Source organism: Coffea arabica, chromosome 3e, assembly GCF_036785885.1.
Source record: "Coffea arabica cultivar ET-39 chromosome 3e, Coffea Arabica ET-39 HiFi, whole genome shotgun sequence".
Classification (NCBI taxonomy): Eukaryota; Viridiplantae; Streptophyta; class Magnoliopsida; order Gentianales; family Rubiaceae; genus Coffea; species Coffea arabica.
In genome coordinates, this window is record NC_092315.1 from 23,143,991 (window position 1) to 23,156,067 (window position 12,077).

At 42.3% G+C, this 12,077-nt stretch overlaps 1 protein-coding gene across 1 annotated transcript; it reads right to left on the reverse strand.

The window, feature by feature from the left end:
- Positions 1 to 896: 896 nt before the first annotated feature.
- LOC113737479 (uncharacterized) lies at positions 897 to 6,084 on the reverse strand. Its single transcript, XM_027264709.2, has 2 exons — positions 5,040 to 6,084; positions 897 to 4,594 (listed from the first exon to the last, which is right to left on the reverse strand). The coding sequence occupies exons 1-2, from the start codon at positions 6,082 to 6,084 to the stop codon at positions 897 to 899; spliced, it is 4,743 nt and encodes a 1,580-aa protein (XP_027120510.1).
- Between the last annotated feature and the right edge of the window lie 5,993 nt (positions 6,085 to 12,077).

Consider the following 12,077-nt stretch of genomic DNA (forward strand, 5'->3'; position numbering starts at 1 on the left):
AGGAAGAACAGGGCAAATTGGAAACCCTAAAACTGAAATTCATGCACTCTAGCTGAAATTCTTTGAAGGCAAGCAAAACTAGAATTTTCAAGCTCAAAATTACTCATGACAACTACCAAATCATGGCTAAACATCAATCATCATATGAGGATAGAAAATTTACTATAAAAATTGAAATTCACCATGCCCCTACTTCAAACCATAAACTTGTCCACAAAGCTACATATTTAACCTCTCCAATCCACTAATTGATAATTATCAAGAGTAAAAGGAAATTTCAAGGGAATTTACCTTGAAACTAGAGAAAAGATGATAGTTTAGGGTTTCTTCTACAAAAATCACTCCACCAAGACCTTTGTTCCTCCTTAATAAGCACTTGTATGGTGTAGTTTCCAAAACTAACGGTTAAAACTCAAGATTCAAGCATGCAATGGAGGATGAAGTTGAGGTTTTCTCTCTCTCTTTTCTAGATAAGGAAGTTGGCCAAGAGGAAGAAAGAAATGGAGAAATTTTGACCAATTTTTTCCAAGATAAAGATGAAAAAAAGTCTTGGTCAAAAGTCAAGGACCAATGGTTTTGTGACAAATGGTCCTTTAGGGTTTTAATCTTATCCTTTTGTCTACCAATGGTAATTTATCTAGCTAACCTCTAATTGTCTCCTAACACCTTGTACAGTAATATTCCTTTATACAAAACTTCAATTAATCGGCAAAAATTTATCGCACTTAGCGCACTAGCGGGCCCCACATCCATAATACGCTTCAAACTTAACATTTTTTTTTTTTTTTTTTATAAAAGGAGAGAGCTCCCCAAATTTTATTAAATGCGAAAAACAACGAACGAGGAAACAAGTCCCACCGTTCAATACATCCCAGGAACCGTAGGAAAAACTATTCCTAACAATTAACATTGCGAATATATGGATAACCTATTGCATCCAAATGAATCAATGACCGAGCTCTACTTGGCAGCTGCTGATGAGATTGGAAAGTAACCCATGAACTCTCCAGAGATAACGCCGCTAAGCTGTCTGCCACGGCATTCGCCTCATGATAAATATGCGAAATGGCCCCATTCACCTTACCGAGCAACAGACGAATTTGACTTAAGACGCTACACAACGGCCACTTACCAACCGATTGACTAGTAACCAGCCGTGCCAATGCTAGAGAATCCACTTCCACTAAAATACCTGACAACCCTGTCTCAACACACCACTGTAGCCCAGTCAACAAAGCTAATCCCTCCGCATGAACCACTTCACATTCTCCAAACTCTTTATAAAAAGCACCAAGCATCTTCCCTTCAAAATCGCGTATCACTCCACCGCCTTTTGCCAACCCATTAGTCACACTTGCGTCGGTGTTCAGCTTGATTGACCCCCGAGGAGGCTTCATCCATGATATAGCCTTCGGCCGTAATGATTTACCCGGTTTGATCCGAAAGTACCGAGCAAAATACGTATCCGTATCCCCCTCCAACTGAAATCTGTTTAACATGCGTGCAGCCCCCGTAGCAACCAACCACCCATTGACATCGAAAATAACTTTAGAATAGGCCGAGGGAATATTTCCAAACCGAGCATCATTCCTACTACGCCACAGAAACCACAGCACTACAACTGGTATAGCACACCGAACATGATTCAGCCGCCCATTCCCAGAAGATTGAAACCACACCACCAGCAGCGAAGAAACGCATGAGAATGATCCCCACGGGATTCCGCAAGCCAGGAAGAAATGCTGCCAAACAGCGCTTGCTAATCTGCCCTGCAAAAAAATATGATGCAAAGACTCCGCTGAATCACCACAACAGTCGCATTTGGAAACCAAAGAAAATCCTCTAGAACGGAGCTGGTCGTCCAGCGGAAGAAATTCAGCCAAAACCCTCCAAGCTAGGTAAGACATTTTTAAAGGCAGCAATGGACACCAAATTCCACGCCAAACCAAGGACAGGTTACGCCGCTGTCTAATTAACTCCCAGGCTGATGACACAGAGAACGTACCATCCGCCGAAGGAGCCCAAACCAATTCGTCCTTAAGAGCCGGATCAACAATTGTTCGTGAAATATTATTAACAACAGATCGAGGAAGAACCTGGAGGAGCCGTTGAAAATTCCACCCCGTAGAGCTATAAAACTCAGCTACTAAGCAATGAGGAGGCGCCCCATCAAACTGCCTGCTAAGCGGTTCATCGAGGAGCCATCGATCATGCCATAAATCGATGAACCCCTCGCCAAGACGCCAACGAATATTATCTTCAGCTATAGCCCGAACCGAGCAGACCCGCTTCCATGTTGCCGACCCAACGCCAGCCGCTGCCAAGAAAGGATGCTGACCGCCAATATACTTGCGATGCATAAAGATTGCCCACGGAGAACTCTTTTGTCGAATTCTCCACCATAATTTCATTGCAAAAGCCTTCTCTAAGTCCAACAGAGATCGAAAACCCAACCCCCCTTCTTCAACAGGGAAACATAATTTCTCCCAGGACGACCAATGAATCCGTCTACCATCCTTGCCATCCCACAAGAACGCATTAAACAGCCTGCCTAACCTAAGAAAAACCCCCTTAGGTGGTTTAGAAACCTGCAACAGATAGAGAGGCATTGAGTTCAACACATGACGAAGCAAGATGAGCTTCCCCCCCGCAGAAAGAAACCGGGAGCTCCAATGATGCAGCTTTGCTCGAACAGAAGCAAAAACTCCATCAAAAAAGATACTTTTCTTACGACCACGAATAAGTGGAACTCCCAAATATTTCACAGGCCAAGACTGCTCTTGAAATCCCGTAACTTGCTGAATTAAGGTGATAATCTCCGAAGGAAGCTTCGACGAACAAAGGAAACGACTCTTGGAGAGATTAATTTTTTGGCCCGAAAGAATTTCATATTGTCGAAGAAGGGACGACACAGCCAGCAGACATTCAGACGATGCCCGCGTAAAATTAACCATGTCATCGGCAAACGCAAGGAACGGGACCAGCCCTCCCTTAGACAAAAATCTAAAACCCGGGGTGTTTGTAAACAGCTGCTGGAGGCCCCGGCCAAGAAATTCAGATACAAAAAGGAAAAGAGTGGAAGATAGAGGATCCCCCTGACGAACCCCTCTAGTCGACTTGAAAACACTCGTGAGCTCCCCATTAACCAACACAGAAAACCACACATTGGATATTAAACGAAAAATCAGATCTACCACACCCTCCTTAAAGCCGAATTCACGAAGCATGTATAATAAAAACCCCCATTCCACCCTGTCATAAGCCTTCTCCATATCCAATTTCAATATTACGTTAGGGTGACGCAATTTCTTGTCCAAATCCAGGATTAATTCCTGTGCGAGGAGAACATTATCCTGTATTCCCCTACCCGGTATAAAGCCAGTCTGAAACTCTAAAATCAACTTAGGAAGAAACTGATTAATGCGGGTCGACAAAATCTTAGAAATGATCTTCGAGCTAACATTGGATAAGCTTATTGGTCGGAAATCTTTCCACTCACACGCACCCTCCTTTTTAGGCAGCAATGTGATCGTGGTACTTGAAAACCCACGAGGCATTGTTGCACCAGCGAAGAAATCCTTCACCGCATCCATGAAGTCATCCTTGATACACTCCCAGCAACTTTGATAAAAGCCCCCTCCAAACCCGTCAGGGCCCGCAGCACTCTGAGGGTCCAGGGAGCAAATTACCTTATGAACTTCTTCTACCGATGGTGATTTCAGCAGCAAGTCATTGTCTTCCTGCGTAAGCTTGGGCAGATCAATAGACGGTCTGCTGCCAGAACAAGCAGCGCGGTCGGCCGTGAACAAAGAGGAGAAAAAATCACCCGCCGACAGCTTAATATCATCAATACTATCAAACCAACAATCCCCGTTACCCCTAATGCGTGAAATAAAATTAGAGCTGCGTTTCTGCTTAACTGCTGCATGGAAAAAGGATGTATTAGCGTCGCCCTCTTTGATCCACTTGATCGCTGCCTTTTGTCTCCAGAATTCACATTCCAACGCAAGCTCCCGAGAATGAACTGCCCTTGCCTCGTGGACTGCCATCCTCGACAGCGTATCTCTATTCTGGTCATACAAAATTTCCTTGGCCAATAAATTATCCGCTGCCACTTGGACCCTTTGAGAGACATTCCCAAAGACCCGCCCATTCCATCGAGATAAAACTCGTTTAACCACCTGCAACTTATTAAAGAATTTCTGCATTCCCACTCCAGACACAGTCTGAGCCCACGCAGACTTCACTGTTGTTTGAAAACTGGAATGACCTTGCCAGACATTAAGAAACCGGAATGAAGAGCGCCTAGTTGACGTACTTCCTCCCCTGATCAACAACGGACAATGATCAGACCGCCCTCGTTGAAGATGAGCTACTCGAGTCATCTCTACATCAGACAGCCAAACGCCATTAACGACCGCTCGATCGAGACGCTGCCACATGCGACCATTGGTCCATGTGTACGCAGACCCATCGAATTGAACTGGGAATAGCCCACTCCGATGTAAAGCAGAGTTGAATTCCTCCAAATCACGAATATTGGGAGCAGATCCTCCAATCCTTTCCTCCGCGCAAGAAACAACGTTGTAGTCCCCTGCGGCAATCCATGGAAGCGTAGTAGAAGTAGAAAATTACTCCAAAGCCTCCCATAGCCGTCTCCTACCAATTCTGTTACACTTCGCATAGACAGCCGAAATAACAATGGAAGAACCAGACGGGAAAGACAAATATATATGAACTAATTGATCCGCAGCTTCTACAAAAGAATACCTAGCCTCTGAAGACCAAAATACCCAGATTTTATTATGCACGAAAGACCGAGCAAAATCAAATCCCAAGAACAGCTGCACACTCTCCAACTGAGGGACATTGGCTAACGGTTCCAACAGAATCAATAACCTAATATTATGTGATCTACAAGTGCAACGAATATACCGCAATGAATCCCTGTTCGACGCACCCCGAATGTTCCACACTATAAACTTAATTGGATTTAACATTATTAGACCGAAGATTATAGTGCGCAGATGAGGTCATACCTTCTCGTTTCCTGGACTGTCTACTACGACCCTTGTGGCCTTGAATCAACTGTTGCAGCAAATGAGAGTCGGCATCATCCAGAGAAACTCCCGTAGCGACCGGATCGCAACAAAGCTTAGATGCTTGGATTCTGCCGGGCAGCCGATCCTGAAAACTTTTAAGCTCAACTAAGGAAAGACCTTTCACCCCCGACCGGCCTTCAGAATTAGCCCGCACCAGTCGAACATGACCGTGATGCCGTGTAGGAGAGAGAGAAGAGGAAATCTCTCTCTTCCTCTCTCTACCAACCCTCGAACTCAACGCCAACAGACGGTCATCCCCATCAGAAGAGAGGATATTGTCCGATAAAGCCTTAGCCGGAGAAGAAGATTCCTGGGGAACAAGAGTGAGAAAATTCTGCGCATCCGCCTCAGCCCCCCGAGATGCATTAGAGAGAACAAGAATAGGAACACTAGCTGAAGAAGAATTTCCCCTAACAGGGTTATCAGACGGTGGTGGAATCTCAGGGATGACAACATCTGTCGCACAAATACCAGTTTCAGGCTCTTTTACCCCCATGGCTACCACAAGCCCAGGATCCACAACAGGAGGAGATTCCTCAACAGCAGGTACCCCCTTAGGTTGAAAAACTTGTCTGACGTGTGGCGTAGCTGATGGTCCAGAACGACGCACCGGCCGCAATTCCGGATGTTTGCGATGACAGACAGATTCTGTATGACCAATCAACGAGCAAAAACCACAATAAGCGGGATACCCTTCGTACTCAATTTTCTGCCAAAAACCCCACTGATCATCTCCAATCCAAATCCTGGATTTAGGAGACTGCAAAACATCGATCTCCAACAATATACGGGCAACAGATGGACGCTTCAGTGAAGCCGTAGCTTCATCCACTTTCAAGGGACGACCAAGCAAGGTACCTAGCTTAAGCAAAAATTGCTTTTCAAAAAACGGCAATGGAAGACCCGGAAAATTGACCCAAACTGGTGCAATTGATGACTCTGCTCCTGGTTTAAAATCAATTGTCCATTTCGACAGGGACATATGAAACTTGCCAACGTACCAAGACCTGTGACACCAAAGTCTGGTGTAATCTTCCTCCTCGGATGGACGTAACAGAATGTGCTTGGAATCTAATAAACCAATCGGGCACTCACCCCTCAGCCCAACGAAACAATAAATTTGCGAATAAGCTCCATGGACGGACGACCTATGGCAAACCTGCCGACTAGCGCGTTAGAGTAAGGCGCCGCAATCTGCATCATATCTTGACGGGAGATGACCAACGATGGCTCCCCCTTGTATGTACTGAGATGGCCAAAACCAGAGGACGAAGAAGAAGGAGCTTGAGAGAGCAGGGAGGCGAACGTCTTCGACGGCCGAACGAACGGCGGCGCCTCCCCATGCAGGAGAGCCGCCATGAAACCCTAGCCCGACCTTTACGTGCGTCTTCCTAGAATTCTGTTTTAGGAGTCCTCTGGTGAACCATGTAGTACCCTAATCATTTAGTCTAACTAAAAAATTACCTTAATATGAACTAACTTAAACTAGAAAAATGATTTAAAAACTCTACTCACTTATAAAATGTCTGGAAAAATCAATATAAGAAGGTATAATGAAGAAAATGCATACGAGAAAATAAAATAAAATAATATAAAATAAGAAAAATTTGCGGGTCCTCACAATTATCACTCTTAGTAGTCGAGTATAAGTTTCTTAAATCTCCACTTAATTGTTTTGACACGAAATACGTGAACTTCTGATTCGTGCGCGACATAGCGAAATTTAAAAATGATTCATGTAACGGTAATATAATTAATCAATACTAGGGTAAATAATTATAAAAATAATTATTTTAAAAATAAAAACATGAGTCCTCTAGTTCATGGTTTCTCCATAGAACTTTCACCAACGGAATCCGCTTATTCCTCAATTCTTTCTGTGAGAACCCGTAATTTTCTTAATTGCTAGGTTTTATTTTCTTTTAATTGCATGCTTTTCTACATTTTCTTTATTCGAAAAATTGTGAAAATAATTTTTATGAGTAAAGATGGTTTTGAAATCATTTTTTCTAGTATAAGTTAGTTTATAAGATTTTAAGAGTGTATACCAGATGTGGGACCCACTAGTGCAGTAAGTTCGATAAAATTCGGCCAATTAGGTTAAGTTTTGTATACTAGGTGTTGGGAGAGTAAGGGGTGTTAGTAAGATAAGGGAAAGAATTGGAGGATAGGTGTGACAGCCCCACTTTCCCCTAAGGCGAACCAAAGAGGTTAGCGGACTGCCTGCCCAGCTCTCGCCAGGACTACGGATCAGATTAGAGCGATCTTTCACGTTCCGGAACTTATAACGCGCGCAAATAAGGCAAAAGGGCAAAATAACCCAAAATAAAAGAAAATGAAACCCGGAGTCGGCCATGAATAGTAACCGACTCGTCCGAACCCAACCAAACATCGAATTACATATACCCCATAACATTTAGCCTTTACAAACCAAAATGACATTTAAAAGTGATACAAAAGTCACTACATATATGGTTTGCCAAAACAAAAGTGAAAACGGCCCTAATGATACATTTAGGGTCCCATTTTATATACAATACAAAAGAGTCATTCATCTAGTTCATTTGGCAACCATTTATCAAAATTCATTCCAAAAGAGTCATATTCCTGTAAGGAAAACAAAAGGAACGGGGTGAGCTAATTGCCCAGTGAGAATACAACTCAAGCAACCAAGTTCATGGATACATCAAGCTTAACAGTCCAATTTACCAAAATAAATAAAGCCACACATTAATAATGAGGATAAAAGGATACGGGTGGCTCTCAAGAGCCCTTTTCCTCGTTTGAATTCTTGATCGGTCTCATTGACTCTCCGTCAATGTTTGAAAGGTAACCAACCGTAGACTCCTCTTAACTTCCATTCCCTTCCTCCTAACATTCCTCAACCGGGCCCGAAATCCAAACACTTGCATTGTGGTATTACTCGAGTAAACCGGAATCAAGAGTCTCTCATACTACAAGATTCCCTATGATGTTGCCCCAAGGCACATTAATTGGCACGACCAAGCCCTTGCTGGCTCGATTCAATCAACTACCAATGGGGTTGAGCTCATGGATAACATTTGAAGTCATGTATTTCATTTCATATAACATTTCATGTAAAATTCCAATAACTTTTCAATAACATGCGATACAATAAGTGAGAATGATAAAGTACACTCTCACTTCAATTAATTAACATTCAACATCTCAAGTTCAAATATCACAGCCATATAATAGCACATAAGTGAGTAGTACACTCACCAATCAATTAAGTGCTATTTCATGCACTTCCGTCAGGAGAATGTCGTGAGCTATCGTCACGCCCTAGAACATGTAAACAAATACCATAAGACTCGATAACGAGTCATAAAGTCAAACCAATTATCGCCCAATAGGGTTTCATAAACATATACAAGCATGAAAGCAAACCAGAAATTAAGAAAGGCTTTAATGTTGGCCTTGATAAGAAAACCGGTTTTGACGTCATAATGCGGTAATGGCACAACTCTCACTACAATTATCGGTTAGGGGTGTAAGACCCACCGTTTCGAAGCTATGAAACAGGGCTACAACAATGTAGAAGGTCACTCAATCCAGTTCCTGACCCAACTAGGTCAAAAATGCCAAACACTAAACCAGAATCACCAAAACAGGTTTGCAAAACACAGAAAACTGTAATCGGTATATCTCAGTCCATACAAGTCCAAATGCCGAAATTCCAAAGGCATAAGTTAGCTAAGACATTCAGCTACATTTCATCAGAAGCCACCAACTTCAAAATCCAAACCAATTCCAGTCAAAACAGGCAATTACTATCGCAGTTCAGACATTCTGTGCACCAAAAACAGCAACAGTAAAAACGGCATAACTCACTCTACACTTGTCCAATTTCCCTGAAATTTTGCAACCACACTAAAATCATCAATACCTACAACTTTCATGTTTTGAGAAAAGTCCAATTCGGCCTCTAGCTATGACCTAAAATTTCGGACAGAATAGGGGTTCAAGAACCCTAACTTTTCACATTTCATTCCAAATCCAAAATTGATTGCATTTAACAACAATTCACACCTACTAGAGCCAAAGCCCCTTATTACCAAGCATCATACTAGTCCACAACATCAAAATCATATGAAACCAGAAAATTCCTCATAAAATGGAAAACTTCACCAAATCAAGCCAAACCAAGAAATAAATCATATAATCCAACACTCAAGCCACTTCTAAGCATAATAGAACCATCATTAGGTGTAGTAGGGTGTTCAAGCATCACTTACCAAGAAATTAAGAGAGATAGAGAGGTTGGCCACCTTAGAGCTTCAAAACAACTTCACTAATACACTTACAAGCACTAGAAGAAAGGTTTTTATGGAATAGAATCTAGTGTAGGCTTTTGTTCTTGCAAGATTGAGTGAAATGGAAGCTTGAGAGTTGAAGAAATTCCTTTCTTCTTTGCAAGGAGAGGGCCGGCCATAAGAGGTAAGAAAATGGTGATTTTTGTGCATTTTTTTGATATTTAAACCTTTGGTCAAAAAAGTCAAGAAAGTGAATAGTGTTTCTTAAAGTCCAACAAATGGGAAGGTGACACTTGTCACCTCCATAAATGCATCCTTATCATTCTTTTCTCTCTCTCACATCAATCACTTCACACACACTACTTATCTCTTACCACCCGATAAAATTTTCACTGTATCCGAAACTTAACCTTATTGGCCGAATTTTTCCAAACTTTTTGCACTAGTGGGTCCCACGTCCAAAATATATTCTTAATTTTCTAAAAACTCACCAATACTAGAAAAATCATCTAAAACTATAATTACTCATAAAATCTACCAGAAAAATATTCCTAGGCCCGAAAATGCAGAAAACATGCAATTAAGGGGAAATAAACCCTAGGAAAATAATTAGGGTTTTACGGGTTCTCACACTCTCCCCCCCTTAAAAGAATTTCGTCCTCGAAATTTTCCTTCAAATTTAAAGTATCCAATGGCCTGTACCTTCTCCGTCTTCAGAGTCAGAAGAAACGAGGTTCTTCATTCCAGTCCCTTCTCCACTTGACGGTGCAGGGTCGGTCTGGGTTGGTTGTTGAGTTCTTTTCTTTTTCCGCACTTTAATCGGGCAATATGCAATTCAATGCTCAATGCTCCCACAGCGCAGACATCTACTCCCCTTTCTCCAGCAATCATTCTCAGTGTGATTGGCCTTTCCGCAATAGTCACAAGTCAAGTGGAAAGTCATCTTTTTGCTTTTCGGAGAAATCTCCCCCTGTCTGGTTTGGCTTTCATTGACAAATCTTTTATCTACCGCCCCCATTGTCCATGGCGGCCCGAATAACTGGTTCACTTTCTGTACTTTAGAAGGTTCCTCACTCACGCTACCCACTGCACCCTTTTCCGTATTTGAGAAGCTTTCACTTGCACCTTTGCATTCTTGATGCATTGAGCCTTTTCCAGGGCCTCCTCGGAAATCCCTTCATATTTCCTTTTTAGCTCTAAGTTTTTGTGCAGGAGCTCAATTTTCTCTGTATACTCGTGCTTCCAGCGCCCTTCCCAGTATGCGACTAGGTTCTTTTGGACTTCTATTTCGTCTCGAAGACCCCCGATTTCATTATACATCTCAACCCTACGTGCCATTTTACAGAGTTACTGGACCTCAGATGGTAGCCTGTCGGCAAAACAATGGGTCATAAGAAAGTCTTGATTACAAGTAGCACTCTTGGTCCATGTTCGGTTCAGGTGTTGTTTCCTCCCTTTCTTCTCTTTGACTCTTGGTCTCGTTTTGTGTCACTGCTATGACCATGTCCGCGGGTTTTTTTTTTTTCCAAAAGGGTACTTCCATGCATGAATGCAATAAATTGACTAACATAACAAAATCTATCATACCAATAACATATCGCATATAACACGTTATATTCAAAGACGGATAAGCAGGTAAGCAAATATAGACTTAGTCATATACAGTCGAAAAGTCATCCCAGTACCAGCCCGTCTGGTCTCTCACGTCACTTACTATCCAAACTAGATGTCCATTGATCTCTTGTGCTTATCTTAGTCAGACAAAGCCTGTTCACGTTTCCAAAATACAAGGCTTGTTTCCAAAACACAGGGTTCAAATACCTAGTAGCTTGCATCACCTCAATTCTGGGGTACTCGGGCACGAGAATCCGAAATAAGATAGTTCACATCTCGAGCTGGCCAGTCCCAAGAGTAAACCATCTACAAATCAAAATTCCTGTCCGACATACTTATCTAGGGTCCTTAAATACCATGAGAAAGATTAAAGACCTATAACACTTCAAGGTTCATAACTTATGCTCAAACGAGCACTTAAACATATTCATGAAATTAGGACCACAACACCACTTGGCCCAGTCTCACTTCGCGCAGAGACCACGCAACGTGGCTCTGATACCACCTGTGACAGCCCCACTTTCCCCTAAGGCGAACCAAAGAGGTTAGCGGACTGCCTGCCCAGCTCTCGCCAGGACTACGGATCAGATTAGAGCGATCTTTCACGTTCCGGAACTTATAACGCGCGCAAATAAGGCAAAAGGGCAAAATAACCCAAAATAAAAGAAAATGAAACCCGGAGTCGGCCATGAATAGTAACCGACTCGTCCGAACCCAACCAAATATCGAATTACATATACCCCATAACATTTAGCCTTTACAAACCAAAATGACATTTAAAAGTGATACAAAAGTCACTACATATATTGTTTGCCAAAACAAAAGTGAAAATGGCCCTAATGATACATTTAGGGTCCCATTTTATATACAATACAAAAGAGTCATTCATCTAGTTCATTTGGCAACCATTTATCAAAATTCATTCCAAAAGAGTCATATTCCTGTAAGGAAAACAAAAGGAACGGGGTGAGCTAATTGCCCAGTGAGAATACAACTCAAGCAACCAAGTTCATGGATACATCAAGCTTAACAGTCCAATTTACCAAAATAAATAAAGCCACACATTAATAATGAGGATAAAAGG

Coding starts and splice junctions, on each gene's coding strand:
- LOC113737479 (XM_027264709.2), bottom strand. CDS start 6,084: ATGTCCCTGTCGAAATGGACAATTGATTTTAAACCAGGAGCAGAGTCA. Junction 4,595..5,039: donor ACAGTCCAGGAAACGAGAAG/GTATGACCTCAT, acceptor GGATTGCCGCAG/GGGACTACAACGTTGTTTCT.